We start from the raw sequence: 19,498 nt of genomic DNA, 5'->3' as shown, positions 1-19,498 counted from the left end.
GACTTATTTGCTATGCAGTTAACTATTCGGCTCAAGAAAATTGCAGCAGCTGTCCTGCTGATTATTTTAAATCTGACTACTGTTTTCCTACTCCAAAGGACAGGTCTCTCATGAACCAGAATGTCAAGTGGAAGGTTTTGAGGAAGTTATTTGCAGTCCTCATACTCTCTTACAGCAGCCAAGATTTTTGCAAGCTCTGTCATTACTACAGTGAAATTCAGGCTAGATATCTCGTGTCAGAAAATTAAGTGTAGCAAAACATTAAGTGTAGCAAAACACTGAAAGTCTATTTGCCTCTTCCCTAATAACAATTAGCCTTTCTTCAGAACGTGTTCTCTAAGGGTGTTACTGTGTTCTTACCCACAAGTATGTCATGGATGACCTTTGTCCCATTTACAGTTAAGAATGTGAAAAGACCATAGGTGCATGATCAGGGTTCCTGAAATGCACTTGTCAATATTGGGGCGTGCTGGAGTTGATAATCGGTATTATGTGACCAGTGCCCATGAGAAAATACAGTTCTGCCCTTAGTACTGATTTAAAAAATTGCTTCACAGAATTCCTACCCTACAGCTTCATTGCCTATACAGTTTGGACCTTAAATCAGCACAAAGGTAATTCTGGATGGTCAAAAAGGTAGTAAGTCCGCTGGAAAAGTAGATCTGATTGGCAAAAAAGAAAAATCTCAGTTTGCCTTAAAAAGTGACTTAATTTATGTGCAAAGACCTGCTGCTCTTCTTAGAATCCCATTCATCTCCTTGACATCTGTGGATACAGTAGAACTAGTCCTTTAGTCAGCCATTCACCTGTTTAACTGGGGCAAGTAATGATTTTGGCCAGGTGGGTTATACAAAGAATGTCAGTTTTATTTGTATATAACTTGGAAGGGAAGTGGGAATGCAGTGATGGTTGCATCTTTACTATTCATATCCCATCCAAGCATGTGACACCTAATTAAGATCTCCAGGGTAATCTTGCTAATGAAAGCAGTCTCTCTGAATTAAAGATTAAATCTTCAAGATGAAGAGAGTCAGCTTCCATTTGTGGGCGGCCCCATTCTGGCCACATCCTCACCGTTGGGGTGACTACAGTGGGCTTGGAGTTGTTGGCTGGGCTCCCTTCGTAGGCGTTATGGGTGGCTACAGGATTGAGCTGGGTCACAGACCAATTCTTTACCCATCAGACAGCATCTCAGGGCACTACTAGTTGATATTTAGGGTCTCTGAAGTATGGGTGTTTGCCATCTTTCTGTTGCTAGAGTGGGGCAGTGGGGGCAGGGCTGAGGCAGCAGGAAGAACTTCTGAGCAGTGCCACAAGATGCCATCTGTGGTTGTAACTGTATATGGCGTTGCCTTGGGTCGGGCCTGGCGTTAGGAGAGTAGTTCCCAGTGTTGTGCTAGAAGGAAGTCCTTTTTGGTTCAAAACATTCACTTTTGAGACAGGTTTGAGACTGTGCGTGGCCTGCTTCTTACTATAGCTCTCTGTCGCGAGGACATCACATCTCCCGCATTGCCGAAAGCCAGTTTGTTCTTGTGTTTATTAAGTCCCCTGCCCCACGCCACAGTAACTTAACACAGCTGTACCGTCTCAAGAGGCAGTCCTGTGCTGGTAAACAGTTTTTCCTGTGTGAAGTGTTTATTGTTGACAGAGCTCGGTGATGCACAGAGTTTGGGAAACGTGTACTTCAAACAGTAACTAATATTGGGGACTTCGGGTCCTGGAGCTTGGAGTGTCAGGAAGCTGTAAAGGAAGGGTTAGACAGAATCAGGCCATAACAACCTGAAAAGAAGTTTCCATTAAGTTTGGTGATTTCACCGAAAGGTCCCATCTTTTGAGAAAGTCACACTGTAGGTAAAAAATGTGGATCTTTGGCTAATATTAATAGCGTTATCTTGTATTTTTAATTTGTTCACTCTCCCATGCTGTGGTTCTTCCTTCCTGGGTAGGCTAACATCTCTTCATGTGCTTTTGGTACGTATTCTAGCTCATTCAGACCAACAAGCTGAAGCACTACCCCAGCATCCATGGAGACTTCAGCAACGACTTCAGACAGCCGTGTGTGGTTTTCACTGGACACCCTTCCCTCCGATTCGGGGACGTGGTCCATTTCATGGAGCTCTGGGGAAAATCTAGTCTCAACACTGTCATATTCACAGGTAAATAAACCAACAAAACAAAACCCTGCCCTTCCCACTGTGACCATCCCTGCATAACCTGGTAGGATGTACCTACCAGGTAGAGACACTGGGAAGAATTTGACAGTAAGTTATAAGGTATAAATATGATCCCTATTCTGTTGTAAATACCAAAGGATAAAGCAACTGGAAGGGAAAGGGTAAGAACAAAGCAAAATGTCCTGTTAGATCACTGTGCACTGGACAGAGCTTTCATATCTGTTTTTGTAGATTTTCACCGAGACAGATTTCTGGTCTAGAACTACTTTGGATCGGATTTTGTAAGCTGTTCAAGAATGGCAGGAATTCTAATAATCATTCTAATAATAATTCTAATAATCAGTCTTGCTTTACTTGCTTTAGGACTTACTTACGGAGGTGGATCTTTCTCCTTTGGTTATAGTTTACTCTGGCTTGCCGTTTTTCTTGTGGAGACCAACCCCTCAGAATAAAACTAATCCTTAAATGAGGGCAAGTTAGGGGTTTGACTTAATCACTATCTTATTTTATCAATTCACGGTCTTCAGACAGCCTTAGAATTTGAAAATCTCAGGGCAATGAAGTAAAAACACCTTGATCTGAAATCTGGTCCGAGTTACTGTAACCTCAGCCGGGTTACTCACCGCTCTGAGCCTCACTTTCGTCTGTAAAATGGGGTTGTTGGTCGCTCATCCTCAGGCAGCTCTGTGCATTTATGAAATGTTATAAGAAAGCACTCCTTATAGTGCCTGGCACAAAAGCCCGTTGAGAAAGTACCAGTAGCCTTCTTAGAGTTCTCTAATTACCTTTAAGACGTGAGCCATGGAGGAGAGTCTAGTTATGCCCAAAGCTTTGGGGTCAGGGATGCTTGGGCCCTTCCCTGTGCTCAGCCTGTTGTGAGGACCAACCAGAGGCCACCAGGAACGCACCAGTAATGGAACAAAGTTGGGGTACTGACTCCTTGCAGTGAGGGGGTACCGCCATGGGGAGGCAGGAGGCATCGCCAGGCACGTTCAGAAGAACTTACAGGCCGTGGCTTAGGTGATTTTGGAGGTGGGTTCCTTGTCCTGGCTTGGGTACCATCAGGAAGCAGTAGTTCTCTGGCTGGGTATCTTAGTGATTCTTGTCTAGAAGGTGAGAAGAATGGAGCCAGGAGAGGGCAGTGTTTGCTTGTTTGGTGGTTCAGACATGCTGTGGTCTTACGTTCAGGCATGATTAGGAAGGGTCTTATTTTTGTCTTGATCCGTCGTGGTCACTGCGTGGCCTTTTCTCACGTCAGCGTCATGTGAGGTGGTTTATGTCCAGTAAGCGGGTGCCACCGTGGCCTGGCCGTGAGTGCCGGGGGCGCTCAGAAGAGCAGCCGTCGGGCGCTGCTGTTCTCCCTCGCAGACCCCCTTTCAGCCACAGGCAGAGGAAGTCAGGCCCTAAGACGTTGATTCACGCTACCCAGAGCCTCACCATTGCCAAGTTCTGCTAAGCAGGAAGTCATCCAGAGAACGCTGTCTGTAGTAGGACTGAGGGGGTCTCTCCTGTTCTTTCTGAGGAGATGTTGGCTCTGATGTGACAGTGGGTACAGTATTACAGAGACACAGAAGAGGCGTGGCTATACTCCAAACGTCCCTCCAGCCAGCTAAGAAGAAAGCAAGGGCTACGTGATTGTCCGTGGCATTCATTACCAGACATTCATCTGGGTAAGGAGTATACATTTAAACTGGTGTGTTCACTTCCAGAGCACAAGTTGTGTCGTTGACAATGTCTGCGAGGTTTGGGGCCACCTTATCTGGTTGTATTATGACTGTGGGAGTTGTAGCTCACACAGTATCCGTACAGAGAGAGGCGCTTATCCCCCAGGTAGCCGTGCTGGCCTCATTTGGGTGGTCTCTGGGTTCTTCCTGGGTAGACAGGATCCACTGCAGGGGAGGTCATTTAAAAAATCTGGAAGTTCTGTGAGTTGCCCTGAGGTCACCGAGTAAGTTCCTGGGAGCGGTGTGTGGAAAGCTGGGGCCGTAGGAAGTGGCGTCCTCGCAGGGCACAGACTGTGTCAGGAACCTGCGTGTCGTTTTTCACACCAGGAATGAGCCACTGCTTTTGGCCCGAGGTGGGCAGCTTCCTCCTGCGGAGCAAACAATCCCCGCCAGGCTGGCCGTGGTGAGCGGCTCTGCAGAGAACAAACCAGCCAGCGTGGCAAGGACAGTTCCCAGGCGCTGCACTGGCTCTGCTGATGGGGCATCGCAGCCTCAGCACAAGCATTTTGTTGACATGGGGTCAGGATCCTTCTTTTTCTTCTTCTGCGTGCATCCTGTCAAGTAGGAGGCACATGGTCTGTCTCCTACCTGGGGGTGACCTTTGAGCACTCTGTTCGAGTGGCTTGTGCCGGATTTCTCCACTGTGAAGTCACCGCTCTGTGTCAATCAGTATCTTGTGGGGGACACTTCGAGCCTATGTACTTATCCTGGTCTTCCCCATGTGTTTATCTAATTTTTTTTAGCATCTATTGATTCTGGTCCAAATAAATTATTACTGTGATGGTTGCCAAATGATGAAGTTTTTTTTCAATTTCATCACTTCTTTTACATTTATTAGTTGGCATTTTGTTGTAAAGAAGAGCTTTCCTTTCTCACCCATTTACTTATTTATCCCCTCATTTGTCTCATCTCTCTCTCTATCTGTGTTGAAAACCTGGCGCTCACGCCGTCCCTCCAATTCCATATCCATCCTGCAGCGTTCAGTCCAGCCTCCCCCTCTCCTTATTTGTAAATCACTCCTCTCTCCCGTGATGGGGAATCTGGCTCCTGTAACCTTCAGTGCCTTTCCTGTCATGCTGCCCGTCTGCTGGGCCTCAACCATGCCAGCTGCTTCCTCACTGGGCCGTTCCTCTGTTGCCTGCGTTTAAAATTTTCTTTCTTGTGCTCCCCTTAGAACCCGACTTCACATACCTGGAAGCACTGGCTCCCTACCAGCCCTTGGCCATGAAATGCATATACTGCCCCATTGATACGAGACTGAATTTCATCCAAGTGTCAAAGCTGCTCAAAGAAGTGCAGGTAATGGGGAAATTGTGCTGGCGGCTCCCGCGGTCCTGGCATCTCTGTGCGGATTATGTCTGCGGTGTGAGGGCCAGGATGGCGAGCTGCACTGCTTGTCTTCCTCACCCGTTCTCGGTCTGTGGAGTGCTCAGCCCGGTACCCTCCAGACTCCAAACCGGTGGGCTTTACACCCTGAAAGAAGTTTCTCCTCTAAAGAAATCAAAAGTGGGAGGAAAAGAAAGTGTAAACAGTGTCTCATTTTTGATGAGGACCATTTGTGTCCAGTTAAAAGCAAATTACCCCCTCCCACCACCAAAAAAAATCATTCTAGAAACATACTCGTCAAGCTGAAAGACAGCTGAACTGAAACATGTATTGGGCCCTTGTTGCACACGTGGGTTAGTACCACAGTGTTATGCTTTTGTTAGCGGATTGTTTTGGTTTGGTGGTTGTCGCTTTTTTGTTTGTTTGTTTCATTTTGCATTTTCTGCCTTAGAGAAAGGGAGGGAGTAGTTGGGGTAAAGCATAGGCGAAAGGAGCACTGTTGGCCCAGAAGGAGAACGGGGAGGAAAAACTCACCGCCCTGGGTCACTTATCATTCGGGTGGCCCGTGTTTCGGGGTTGGAGGGGTGGTGGCAGTTGGTGAGGAAAACAGCTCAGAACAGGCGAGAGGAAGGGTTCTGATGTCCCATCACCTCGGTGTGCCCGGGACCTTACGTGAGCGCTGGGGTGCCCTGGACCCTAGTCGCTGAGCGAGGTGTGGTTGGCTCCCTACATTTCTCGGCCTGAGCTGGGAGATCACTTTCCTCCTCTTCACAGAACCCCTGACCTCAGGAAGAGAGGCACTAACAGGAAACTCTAAGGAAGGGTAGCAGGAAACAGAGAAAGCTGGAGGCCTCCGGAGCGCAGGGGTAACAGCTGATGGTGACCCCAAGCTTGCTGGGCCTTTCTCTAGACATGGTTGGAGCAGTTAAGCCACTTCCGATTTCCATGAGCGATCTGATACACCACTGTGTGCCTGTCAACTTGCTGGAAGAAACAGTTAAGAGCCTGTTGTTTTCACTCCTGAGTAATGTCACCCTCTGTCCCTGAACCACGGCAGACTCCGCAGCCCCTCGGTGGTGTGTGAATAAGGGAAACAGGAGGCCGCCTGGTCTCCACTGCAGGGGAGGAGAACCTGGGGAGAGTCCTCAGGCAGTGACTGTGGAGTCGACTGGCTTTGAGACAGTTATAAGATGCTAACCAGGCAGGAAGGAGGGTGAAAGGCAGTCTGAAGAGGAGGAGAGGTGTCAGTCCTAAAGGACAAGTGCGGTTTGAAACGCAACCCGTCAGGTCTGTTGGAAGCCTTGTTCTTCCGGGAACTTGAGGCTCGGTCCAGACTCTTCAGTAAACGCAGTGACAATGCCTTGACTCTCTGGGTGCCACGTTCTGTTGGCAGTTGGGTGGTATTTGGCCAAAGTAAACATTGACTTACTAATTGGTTTTCTCTCAAGATAATAAAAAGAGACATCTGTTAAAAAATAAAAAAATGCTATCTGATTCAGTGTGTCCTACACAACTGAGGATAAGGCCTCACCATTGCGCACTGCGTAGTACCAGTAGACCTGCAGATCCAGACCAGAAATCCAAACTAGCACAAAAAGTCACAGTTCTTGCTAATCAGCCAGTAGTGGTACCAAGTCGATGATGGGAAGTGACGAGAAGACTGCCCTCAAGGGGCTCAGAGGTCATTTGAGGGTAGACCCATGGCTGTCACCATCAAAGTGACTTAAATACAATGAAAAAATAAATGCAAACCAAGACAGTAAATCCCTTGCTCATCAACATGGCCGGCAGATCAGGGCTTTTCCCTGAAATTTTTGTTCTTCTTTCCCCTCACTTCACTGGTTACTTGGGTTTGACAGGATGAGAATTCGAAACGGCCAAATGGTGAGCCTGAGCACTGCAAAGGGAGGCTTAGCTCAGGACGCGGCCCCTCCTGCCTCACAGCCTCCTCTTGTTTCCTCCTTCTTCTGCCCCCACCTGCCCCTGTCACGCTGGTTCCTCAGCCCCTCCACGTGGTCTGTCCTGAGCAGTACACCCAGCCGCCCCCAGCGCAGTCCCACCGGATAGACCTGATGATTGACTGCCAGCCACCCGCCATGTCCTATCGGCGCGCCGAGGTCCTCGCCCTGCCCTTCAAGCGTCGGTATGAGAAGATAGAAATCATGCCAGAGGTGAGCTGTGCTGCTTCCCAGGGTCACAACCGGGTTTTCCACTTGAGTCTGCGGAAGACCGTCCCAGCAGTGGCTTTCTTTGGGGTTTGTATCACACGTGGATGAACCAAAGCACATCGACCCTTAAGCAAGTAACTGGGAAGAGAGGTGGGATTTTCAGAACCTCCTCATTTTTCCAGTAATGAAGTAACAGCTATCAACCTCAGGCCTGCTGGAGCACTGCTTACATTAAAGCTTAATGTGTGTGGGAGGCCAGGGCGCAGGCCATAGCATGGAGAACAGGTAAGCCAGCGTCAGCTCTGTCCCTAACCACCTGAGGGTGTGGGTTTCCTCGTCCCTCCTGGACCCCATTTATGAGTGAGGGCCAAGTTTCACCAAGTTCAGAGATAGATGGAGGAGATGAGAGTAACCAAAAAGTAAGGAATGTAAACTTTGATTACTATTTGCATGCATTTTAGTATAACTTAAAGATTTTATTCTACTGAAGTCTAATATTTTTTAGTTCTCTGATATCTGAGCTTGTTTTAATAGGGAAAAAAGGTAAAAAGCATGTCGTGCATGTGGGACAGCTGAGGTGGGTTGCGCCTGAGTGACGGGTGTGGGGAGGGGCAGTGGGAAGCGTGTGGCCCAGCTGCCGCAGTGACGGTGTGCCGAGCTCTGAGGACGCTGCTTTTGGCTTGCTGTTGCCGCCGGAGACGCTTAAACATGTTTTTAGCAAACAGGAAAAAGAAGTAGGAAAACTTAAAAGCAGTGTCCCCCGATTCTCTCTGGAGCTCAGAAGAGTAGCCAGATCTTGGAGTTTGAAGGCTAAGGCCCTGAATGTTGCCCATTTCCAAGACCCTAACAAAGGCTGGTGGTGGAACAAGGCCAGGTGCCATCAATGGGGACCCAGTGTCCGGTACATTCAGTCCTTTCCACAGTTAACCTGAGTTGTTCTTTTTTAAATTAAGAGCAATAGACAGGGGCTTCCCTGGTGGCACAGTGGTTAAGAATCCGCCTGCCAATGCAGGGGACATGGGTTTGAGCCCTGGTCCAGGAAGATCCCACATGCCACGGAGCAGCTAAGCCCATGGGCCACAACTACTGAGCCTGCGTACCACAACTACTGAAGCCCACACGCCTAGAGCCCATGCTCTACAACGAGAGAAGCCACCACAATGAGAAGCCCGCACACCGCAACAAAGAGTAGCCCCCACTCGCTGCAACTAGAGAAAGCCCACGCACAGCAACGAAGACCCAGTGCAGCCAACAATAAATAAATTAATTTATTTTTTAAAAAATAGAGCAATAGACAAAGGAGATCCAAACAGATTTCCGTAACTAATTTAGAGAAAACTGATTCAGCAAGATAAAACTAGCAAGACTTGTTTGCTAGATAAAACTAGCAAGTGGTCGTGTTTTTCACTAAGACACATAGAAGTAGATGATCGTTCACATTTCACATCCATTTTCATTTCACTCTTGGTTCCTGGGGAGGGAGCCGTCACAGCACGTGTCCCCTCAGCAAACAGCATGTGGCCGGATTGAGAGGGCAGAAGAGCTGCCTGTGAGCCCAGGCTGGAGAGATGAAGTGGGGAAAGTTATAAAGGTGATTTTTTTAAAGGGGCAGTTTATTGCTTATTGGTAAGCAGTAAACCGGTGGAGAGATATGTATGGTTCCTCAGGTTGACTGCTTTGAGTGTCATTGGGATGTTTGTGGTCTGCTAGTTCTTTAAAAGGAAAATAGCCATTTTTCGTTGGAGCTTGTGAGAGCAGCTGCTCACTCCCTGGTATCTGGGCTCAGCAGCTGACTTGCATTTCTCTCTGATAACAGCTCCTTCACAAGAGAGGTGGCCAGGGCTACCTGTGTCAGGAGTTTCCTCACGACCTTAGTACACCTGACAGTGAGCAGGGAACTGGCCTCTCCTCTGCTCTTCCCTTTGAGGCCACGTCCTACTGAGACCCAAGAGAATAAAGAAAGTTCTTTCAGCTCTGAATTCCAGGTTATCCTTTCTCCATATTTCATTGGCCCAGCCCTTTGGCTCCCCCATTTAATTGTAATGCAAATAATATGTTTATTGAGGTGTCACTATGGGCCAGGATCTGTACTCAGCACTTCCCATGGACTGTCTCACCCATCTTATGAGATAGGTACGCTTACTCAATTAGACCTGGTCTTTTCCATCCCTGAGGAAACCTAGGTGATCACCAGTATGTGCCCTTTGTGCCCCAAAGGTCATTCCTAACATATGTCACAGATTTTGTCCTGTAAGTGAGAGTAGAGCCCCCAGTTGATCTGTGCCGCTGCGGCAATGGGGCACCCAGCCCACGGCCTTCCTGTGGGGATCGCAGTGCGGGGCTCCGTGTAATCCATCACCAGCCTCAGCAGCAGCACTGGGGACTCGTTAAAAGTGCAGGTTCTCCAGCCCCACCTCAGGCCTGCTGAATCGACACTCCAGGGTGAGGCCCAGCAGTCTGGGTTTCAGCCAGCCCTCCCCGGGAGCCAATGCTTGCTAAAATTTGAGGACCGCTGGTGTAAGAGACCTATTTCATATATGCAAAAAGAAGGGAGAATGTTGAGTTTTTAAAGACAAAAACAAAATTACTATCCATCTACAAAGAAACAGTCTTACTAATAAGCTTCTGGCATTTCCCATGCCCAAGTTTATCCTCACCGTGATTAAACAGTCCACATTAAGCTTGTCTGTTCCCATTTTAAATTACCAAAATAAAAGATAAATCTACCTCTTTTATGCCTTCTGACACTGAGCCAGAGAAGGAAGGGATTGGCTTTGGGGAGTGCACAGCACGCTCTTCTATCTTTCGTGAAGCTCCTCCCTCAAGTCCAGTGGGAGTAGACCAGCAGCCTTGACCCTGAGACGCCCACCTGTTTGTCACTGCTGGTCTCTGGGGGGTCACCTCCGTCTTCCTGCAGGTCGGCCAGGGCTCTTTTTGACCAGCTGTCCTCCTGAAGCCTCCTGCTAGAACATTGAAATAATTGCTCTTTGCTTTAGACTTCCAGTTGCCTAACCCATCAGGTTAATATTGCCTGTGTTGGAATTTTTTGTTTCGTTTTAGTAGTTTGGCGTTGATGATGGATTTTGTTTTGTTTTTTTTTTTTTGATTGGGAGGGAGAGATGAAAGCAAGTTCCCCTCCAAAAAGGGGCCAAGTTTTTGTTTTGTGGTTTGTAGCAAAGAAGTGGCACTAACCATCCCCACTTCTAGTTATTTTGGTTGTTTAATATGTTTTTATGATTGTGCTTTTCATTTCCTCTGCATTTTGCTCATCTCAAAGTGAAAGGCTGTGACCCAGTGTCTTTGCGTTATTTTTGTCTGGTATTTACCTTCTGGCCAAGGTCTGTCTTACAGTGGCTGGGCTTGAAGGCTTAGGGTTAGATTACAGTACTCTAAGCCAGCAGTCCTCAAACTTTTTGGTCTCAAGACTTCTTAAAAATTAGAACCCCAGAGAGCTTTTGTGTATGCGGGTTATATCTATTGATATTTGCTATAATAGAAGTTAAAACTAAGACATTTTAAAAATATTTAATTCTTAAATGAATAATTATTAAATAAAAAATAATATAAACCCATTAGACGTTAACATTTTTTTTTTATTTTCATTTACTTTTGGCTGCGTTGGGTCTTCGTTGCTGCACGCAGGCTTTCTCTATAATGGCGGAGAGGGGGGGACTACTCTTCATTGCGGTGCACGGGCTTCTCATTACGTGGGCTTCTCTTTGTTGTGAAGCACGGGCTCTAGATGCATGGGCTTCAGCAGTTGCAGCACGCAGGCTCAGTAGTTGTGGCTCGTGGGCTTAGTTGCTCTACTGCATGTGGGATCTTCCCAGATCAGGGACCAAACCCGTGTCCCCTGCATTGGCAGGCGAATTCTTAACTACTGAGCTGCCAGGGAAGCCCCTAAAAGGTCTTTTTTTGGAAAATGTTTCAAAAAAAAAAGATAAAGAGAAGAAGGGCACTGTTCTATGTTTGCAAATCTCTTTAACGTCTGCCTGTTGAAGACGGCTGGATTCTCCTGTCCCCTTTTGCTTTCAGTCTGTTGTGATATACAAGTCATGTAGCCTCTAGAAAATTCTAGTGAACCCTTGTGAGAGAATGAGAGTGAAAAGGCAAAACATTATTAATGACAATCATATTGACCTCGATGCTACAAAAGAGCCTCAGGAGCCGCAGGGGTCTCTGCCACCACACCTGAGAACCAGCACTCTGGATGGTCTTCTTTTGTTTTTAAGGCCCCTCAGGCTTCTCAAGCTTTTATGTTTATGACTCTGTCGTAAGATTCATTTTTCAATAAAAATAAGCTTGTTCATTCTAGAAAACTTGGAAAATAAGGGGGAAAAAAAGGATAAAGACAAAAAAAATCAGTCCTAATCCCAATACCAGACATAATTACTGTCCAATTTTTTAGTATTTGCTTTGTGCGTTCACTCTGTGTGTGTGTTTGAGTCATACCTCGTATAATCTTTGTAAAGTAACAGTATATTGTCATTAAATATATTTCAAAAGTATCTTAGGTATATAATGGTCTATCATAAATGCATCATAATTTAACTTCCTTTACTGGTGGACATTTATTATTTCTGCTTTTTCAAACTATAAATAATACTTTCAGAAACATTCTTTTACATAAATCTTTGTATGTGGAATGTAGATATAGAACTAAAAGTATCATTTGGTTTTGCCTGGGAAATGCATGTGGGACATGAAGGGGTTAAAATCTGTTGCTGTTCTTTAGGTTTTGCTACTACTAACGGATGCTTGTTTCTCCCCCAAATGAAAGTGTGTCCTGTGCAGCTTCCTTGTAAATCCTCCCTCTTGGTCCCTGTAGCTGCAAAGTGGGAGAGCTGACGTCAGTCCTGATGGGCATGCGCTAATAGAAAAATTCTATTTCTGCGGTGGTAGGTGGATGCATCCTCCTTCGCAGAGGTGTCTGGCTGAGTCATCTTGTGAGCTCTAGGTAGACTTCCCTTGTGGCAGAGCTGCCACTTCAGAGAGGCTTCTTGGAGATAGAATTTATTCCTGGGGCTGCCCAGGGAGAGCCTCTCACCTGCTTGGTTCCCACAGTGCTATCTGCAAACCTCCCAAGCCAATTCTTTGACTTTAAAGTTCTGCCAGACAACCTGACCTTTGATCCTTTGATGGGAACAATACAGTGTAGGAAGGAAAAGAATATTTATGGATGGGCATTGTCAGGAGCTCAGAGCACACACGCATCTCAGTGGGAGCATTTCACACTGGTTTCATATGTTTTCTCTTTTTATCCCTTTTTTTTTTAATTGAAGTATAATTGACCTACTGCTGTGTTAGTTCCTGGTGCACAACATAGCGATTTAATATTTCTATACATTACAAAATGATCATCACACTAAGTCTAGTTACTGTCTGTTACCATATGATTTTATTACATTACTATGTTTCCTGTAATGTACACTTCATCCCTGTAAATCAATCTCTCTTACCTATTTCACTCATCCCCTTATCCCTTCCCCTCTGGCATCCACCTGTTTGTTCTCTGTATCTATGAGTGTATTTCTTTTCTTTTTTAATGTTTGTTCATTTGTTTTTTAGATTCCACATATAAGTGAAATCATGGTATTTGTTATATTATTTCACTTAGCATAATACCCTCTAGGTCTATCCATGTTGTCATAAGTGGCAAGATTCCTTTTTTTTTAATGGATGAATAATATCCCACTGCATACACACACACACACGCACACACACACGTACATACACAGACCACATCTTCTTTATCCATTCATCTGTCAGTGGACACTTAGGTTGCTTCCATATCTTGGCTATTGTAAATAATGCTACAGTGAACATAGGGGTGCATATATCTTTTCAGATTAGTGTTTTGTTTTCTTTGGGTAAATACCCAGAAGTGGAATTGCTGGATCATATGGTAGTTCTATTTTTAATTTTTTGAGGAACTTTTCCATAGCAGCTACACTAATTTACAATCCCACCAATAGTGCACAAGTGTTCCCTTTTCTCTACATCCTTGCCAACACTTGTTATTTGTTGTGTTTTTGATAATAGCTGTTCTGACAGGTATGAGGTGATACCTCATTATGGTTTCACTTTCCGCTTGCCTGATGATAGTGATGTTGAGCATCTTTTCATGGGTCTGTTGGCCATCTGTATGTCTTCTTTGGGAAAATGCCTATTCAGGTCTTCTGCCAATTTTTCAGTCAGGTTTTTGGGGGTTTTTTATGTTGAATTATATGAGTTCTTTGTATATTTTGGATATTAACCCCATCTGATATATTCTTTACAAATATCTTCTCCCATGCAGTAGGCAGCCTTTTTGTATTGTTGGTAGTATCCTTCACTGTGCAAAAGCTTTTTGTTTGATGTTGTTCGATTTGTTTATTTTTGCTTTTGAATCCCTTGTCTGAGGAGACATCCCCCAAAAAAAAAAATTGGGGCTTCCCTGGTGGCGCAGTGGTTGAGAGTCTGCCTGCCAATGCAGGGATCGCACGTTCGTGCCCCGGTCCGGGAGGATCCCACATGCCGCGGAGCGGCTGGGCCCGTGAGCCATGGCCGCTGAGCCTGCGCATCCGGAGCCTGTGCTCCGCAACGGGAGAGGCCACAGCAGTGAAAGTCCCGTGTACCGCAAAAAGAAAAAAAAAACAAAATTGATAAAAAACTGCCGTCAAAGAGCATATTGCCTATGTTTTCTCCTAGGAGTTTTGTGGTTTAAGGTCTTAGATTTAAGTCTTTAATCTATTTTGAGTTTATTTTTTATATGGTATAAGACATGAGACTTTTGCATGTGGTTGTTCAGTTTTCCCAATAACATTTATTGAAGAGGCTGTCTTTTCCCCATTGCATATTCTTGCCTCCTTTATCATAGATTAAATGACCATATAAGCATGTGTTTATTTCTGGGCTGTCTATTCTGTTCCATTAACCTATATGTCTGTTTTTGTGCCAATGCCATTTTGGGTTTTTTTGGGTTTTTTTGTTTTTATGCGGTACACGGGCCTCCCACTGTTGTGGCCCCTCCCATTGCGGAGCACAGGCTCCGGACGCGCAGGCCCAGCGGCCATGGCTCACGGGCCCAGCCACTCCGCGGCATGTGGGATCCTCCCGGACCAGGGCATGAACCCGCGTCCCCTGCATCGGCAGGCAGACTCCCAGCCACTGCGCCACCAGGGAAGCCCCTGCCATTTTGTTTTAATTACTGTAGCTTTGTAGTATAGTTGAAACTCAGAGAGTGTAATACCTTGGGCTTTGTTCTTCTTTCTCAAGATTGTTTTGGCTATTTGGTGTTTTTTGTGTTTCCATATAAATTTTAGAATTATTCTAGTTCTGTAAAAAATGCCATTGGTATTTTTATAGAGTTTGCATTGAATCTATAGATTGCCTTAGGAAGTATGGTTATTTTAACAATATTCTTCCAATCCATGAGCACAGTATATCTTTCCATTTGTTTCTGTTGTCATCAATTTCTTTCATCAGTGTCTTATAATTTTCCAAGTATAGGTATTTTACCTCCTTGGTTAGATTTATTCCATGGTGTTTTATTCTTTTTGATGCAGTTGTAAATGGGATTGTTTTCCTAATTCCTCTTTCAGATAGTTTGTTGATACTGTATGGAAATGCAGCAGATTTCTGTATAGTGATTTTGTATCCTGCAACCTTACTGAATTCATTTATTAGTTCTAACAGTTTGGTTGTGTCTTTAGATTTTCTATATATAGTATCATGTCATCTGCCAACAGTGACAGTTTTACTTCTTCCTTTCCGATTTGGATTCCTTTTATTTCTTTTCTGATTGCTGTGGCTAGGACTTCCAGTACTATGTTGAATAACAGTGTCAAGAGTGGGCATCCTTGTATTGTTCCTTATCCTGGAGGAAATGCTTTCAGCTTTTCACCATTGAGTATGATGTTAGCTGTGTGCTTGTCATATATGGCACATATATGTGCCCTATATTTAGTATGTTCCCTCTATACCCACTTTCTTAAGAGTTTTTATCATGATTGGATGTTGAATTTGGTCCAAAGCTTTTTCTGAGTCTATTAAGATGATCATGTGATTTTTATTCTTCTGCTTGTTAATGTGGTGTATCATCATGTTGACTGTTCTGTGAATATTGAACCATTCTTGCATCCCTGGGCTAAATCCCACTTGATCGTGGTATATGATCCTTTTAATGTATTGTTGAATTCGGTTTGCTAATATTTTGTTGAGACTTTTTTCATCTATGTTCCTCAGTGATATTGGCCTGAGATTCTTTTTTGTGTGCTGTCTTTGTCTGGTTTGGGTATCAGGGTGATGCTGGTCTTGTAGAATGAGTTTGGAGGCATTCCTTCCTCTTCAGTTTTGGAAAGGTTTGAGAAGAATAAGTGTTAACTCTGATTTAAATTTTTGGTAGAATTCACCAGCGAAGCCAGCTGGTTCTGGACTTTTGTTTGTTATTACTGATTCAGTTTCATTACTGGTAATCGGTCTGTTCATATTTTCTGTTTCTTCCTGATTTAGTCTTAGGAGATTGTACATTTCTAGCAATTTATTCATTTTATTGGCCTGTAATTGTTCATAGTAATCTCTTATGATCCTTTGTGTTTCTGTGGTGTCAGTTTTAACTTCCCCTCTTTCATTTCTGGTTTTGTTTGGTCCCTCTCTCTCTTCTCTTGACGATTCTGACTAAAGGTATATCAATTTTGTTTTTCTTTTCAAAGAAGTAGCTCTTAGTTTCATTGCTTTAGAATTTCTTCTGCTAACTTTGGGTTTTGTTTTTTCCTTTTCTAGTTCCTGTAGGGATAAGATTAGCTTGTTTGAGATTTTTCTTGTTTCCTGAGGTAGGCTTGTTTCACTGTAAGATTCCCTTAGAACTGCCTTTGCTGCTTCCCATAGATTTTGAATCGTTGTGTTTACATTTTTATTTGTCTCCAGGTGTTTTTGAAATTCTTCTTGGTTTCTTCATTGGTGCACTGGTTGTTGAGGAGCATATTGCTTAGCCTCCGTGTTTTGTGTTTTTTGAAGTTTTTTTCATGTAGTTGATTTCTAGTTTCATAGTGTGGTTGGAAAAGATGCTTGATATGATTTCAGTCTTCTTAAATCTACTGAGACTTGTTTAGTGGCCTAGCATCATGTGATCTATCATGGAGAATGTTCCATGTGCACTTGAAAAGAATGTATATTCTGCTGCTTTGGGCTGGAATGTTTTATATATTTATATATATATATGCGCACCATTGGGTCTAATGTGTCATTTAAGGTGTTTCCTTATTGATTTTATGTCTAGATGATCTATTCAATGATGTGAGTGGGGTGTTAAAAGTCTCTTAATATTATTGTATTGCTTTCGGTTTCTCCCTTTAAGTCCATTAATGTTTGCTTTATAGATCTTGGTGCTTCTGTGTTAGGTGCATATACATTTATGTTACATCTTCTTGCTGGATTGACCTGTTTATCATTATGTAATGCCCCTTTTATTACAGTCTTTGTTTTAAAGTCTATTTTGTCTGAGTATAGCTTTTCATTTCATAGAATATCTCTTTCCATCCCTTCACCTTCAGTCTGTGTCTCTCCTTATTTCTGAAATGAGTCTTTTGTAGGCCACATGTAGATGGGCCTTATTTTTTAATCCATTCAGTACTCTATGTCTTTTGAGTGGCAAATTCAGCCCATTCACATTTAAAATCATTATTTTATAGGTATGTACTTATTGCCATTTTCTTAATTATTTTCTGGTTGTTTTTGTAATACTTTTGGAAAAGTTAGCTAATAGTCTTATGGGAGTTCCTTTGTATGTAACTAGTTGCTTTTCCCTTGCTGCTTTTAAGATTCTTTATCTTTAATTTTTGCCATTTCGATTACAATATGTCTTGGTGTGGACCTCTTTGGGTTCATCTTATTTGGGACTCTCTGGGCCTGCATGTCTGTTCGTTTCCCAGGTTAGGGAAGTTTTCAGTTATTATTTCTTCAAACAGTTCTCTGCCCCTTTCTCTATTCTCAAGTTCCCTATTATGTGAACGTTAGTGCACTTGATATTGTCCCAGAAGTCTCTTAAACGATTTTCTTTTTTCTGTTTAGATTGGGTGATTTCTACTACTCTGTCTTCTAGTGTGCTGATCTGTTCCTTTGTGTCAACTAATCTACTCTTGATTCCCTCCAGTGTATTTTTTGTTTCAGTTACTGTGTTCTTCAGCTCTGGTTCTTCTTTATATTTTCTAACACTTTATTAAAAACTTCTAACGTCTCACTGTGTTCCATCCATTCTTCTCCCAAATTCATTGAGCATCTTTATGTTCATTACCTTGAACTTAGCAGGTCAATTGCCTGTCTCCCCTTTGCTCAGTTCTTCTGGGGTTTTATCTTATTCCTTTGTTTGTAACATATTCCTCAGTCTCCTCATTTTGCCTAATTCTGTTTTTATTTCTGTGTGTTAGGTAAGTTGGTTACATTTCCCAATCTTGGAGAACTGGACTTTTGTAGGAGACGTCCTGTGGGGCCCAGCAGCACACACCCCTCTGGTCACCAGATATATGCTCTAGGGTCACCCCCTTTGAGGGCAGAGCTGACTACCACAGGAACACTGGTAGGTGGGGCTGCCAGGTCACCTACCCAAGTGTGTGGGTATTGACTCCACCATGTCTCTGCCCCACTCCTTCTCATTGTGACTCCTTCATATCTTTAGTTGTGGAAGATTATTTTCTGCTAGTCTTCCAATCATTCTCATCTATGGTTGCTATATCTACAGTTGTAATTGTGGAGTGCCCATGGAGGAGGTGAGCTCAGGGTCTTCCTACTCTGCCATCTTGGCCACCCCCCCACCCCCCGTTTTTTGGTTCATGAAATAGTCCTCACATCCATTTGCCAGTCATTTCAAATATCCTCACCTGCTTTGCCCATTTGATACTGATCTTCATGTTTACATAAATGGCATCTTGCATATTTTTTTTTAATAAAGGAGGCTTGGATAGGTTGAGGTCTGCATGCGTTTAAGAACAGTAGTCAACTAAATTCGAGTGTTAGGGCCTCTCGTAAGATCACATGTCACTACTGGTGGCTGGGTTAGGGGACTCTGAAGTTGCAGAGGAATGGGTACACATCAGACTCTGGTGTTAGAGAAAGAGATGGCCCACAGGTAAAAGCTGTGTACTTCACCTTTGGGAGAAGTCAGATTCCCAGGAATTAGCTCAGTCAGTCCAAATGCTGCTGTCCCTGCCCTTCCTGCCTGTCATTAGTCCCCTGGAGAGGTGAAAGTCGGCACTTGGTGTATATGTTGAGTGAGGAGAAACCGTGTGTGTGTGTGTGTGTGAGAGAGAGAGAGAGAGAGAGAGATGTATTTTTGATTAAAAATGATTGTTTTAAGTTTTTTTACTTCTTAAAGTTATTTGGTCATTTTAGACTGCAGTGATGTAAATAAAAATTCAAAAGAAAACGAATAATGGTGATCACTAAAGGCTGTTTTGACATTTGACGTCTGGTACCGTTCCACCAGACTGGCAGGGGCACATGGCCTGCTGGCCAGGGTGACCCTGACCCTGGGTGTCACCATCCAATCCTGGGCTGTGCACAAGGGTGGTACTGCTGCCCAGTGTGGTCTTCTAGCCCCTGCCTCTGCACAGCACGATGGCAGCACCCTCGTCCCCCCAGTTTACAGGGAGCCTGACTGAAACCCCTCTGTTTGCTCCCAGCTTGCGGACTCACTGGTACCCATGGAGATCAAGCCTGGCGTTTCCTTGGCAACCGTCTCGGCCGTGCTGCACACTAAAGATAACAAGCACATCCTCCAGGTATTGTCAGGGAGGGCGAGGGCCCTGAGATACAGCAGACCTGCGGGAAGAACCCCGTGCAGGTGGGGGCCCTCCCCCCAGCGCCTCACTTCATGGCACGTGTGCGCCTTGGGGGCAGCTCTTTGGGCCCTTGTCTTCGCCGCCGCCCCGAGAAAAACCCCCTTCAGGGTTGGGCTGTGTCGCTCTTGTTCCTCTGCATCACGTGCCCATAGCGGCCACTTAAAGTGCGCTGGACCCCGGGCCAGGGCCCTACCGGGTGTTGTCTTATTTAATCCTCACAAAGTTCTCTTTACTATCACCGTCTTAGAGGCAGTCTCTCTGCCCTTCATTTTCTTGACAGAAGGACTGTA

General features: G+C 44.6%; 1 protein-coding gene across 4 annotated transcripts in view; it reads left to right on the top strand.

Moving 5' to 3' along the window:
* INTS9 (integrator complex subunit 9) overlaps positions 1–19,498 on the top strand; it is a 111,615-nt gene that overhangs the window by 86,958 nt on the left and 5,159 nt on the right. For all 4 annotated transcript variants that reach the window (XM_060155772.1, XM_060155769.1, XM_060155770.1 and 1 more), the window contains 4 exons: positions 1,985–2,156; positions 5,073–5,197; positions 7,228–7,395; positions 19,050–19,148. In XM_060155772.1, coding sequence (XP_060011755.1) covers positions 1,985–2,156; positions 5,073–5,197; positions 7,228–7,395; positions 19,050–19,148 — 564 coding nt within the window. The remainder of the gene's footprint in view (positions 1–1,984; positions 2,157–5,072; positions 5,198–7,227; positions 7,396–19,049; positions 19,149–19,498) is intronic.

The sequence above is a fragment of the Lagenorhynchus albirostris genome, chromosome 7 (assembly GCF_949774975.1).
Source record: "Lagenorhynchus albirostris chromosome 7, mLagAlb1.1, whole genome shotgun sequence".
Classification (NCBI taxonomy): Eukaryota; Metazoa; Chordata; class Mammalia; order Artiodactyla; family Delphinidae; genus Lagenorhynchus; species Lagenorhynchus albirostris.
The sequence above is the reverse complement of the archived record's forward strand: the minus strand, read 5'-3'. Positions and strand labels throughout refer to the sequence as shown.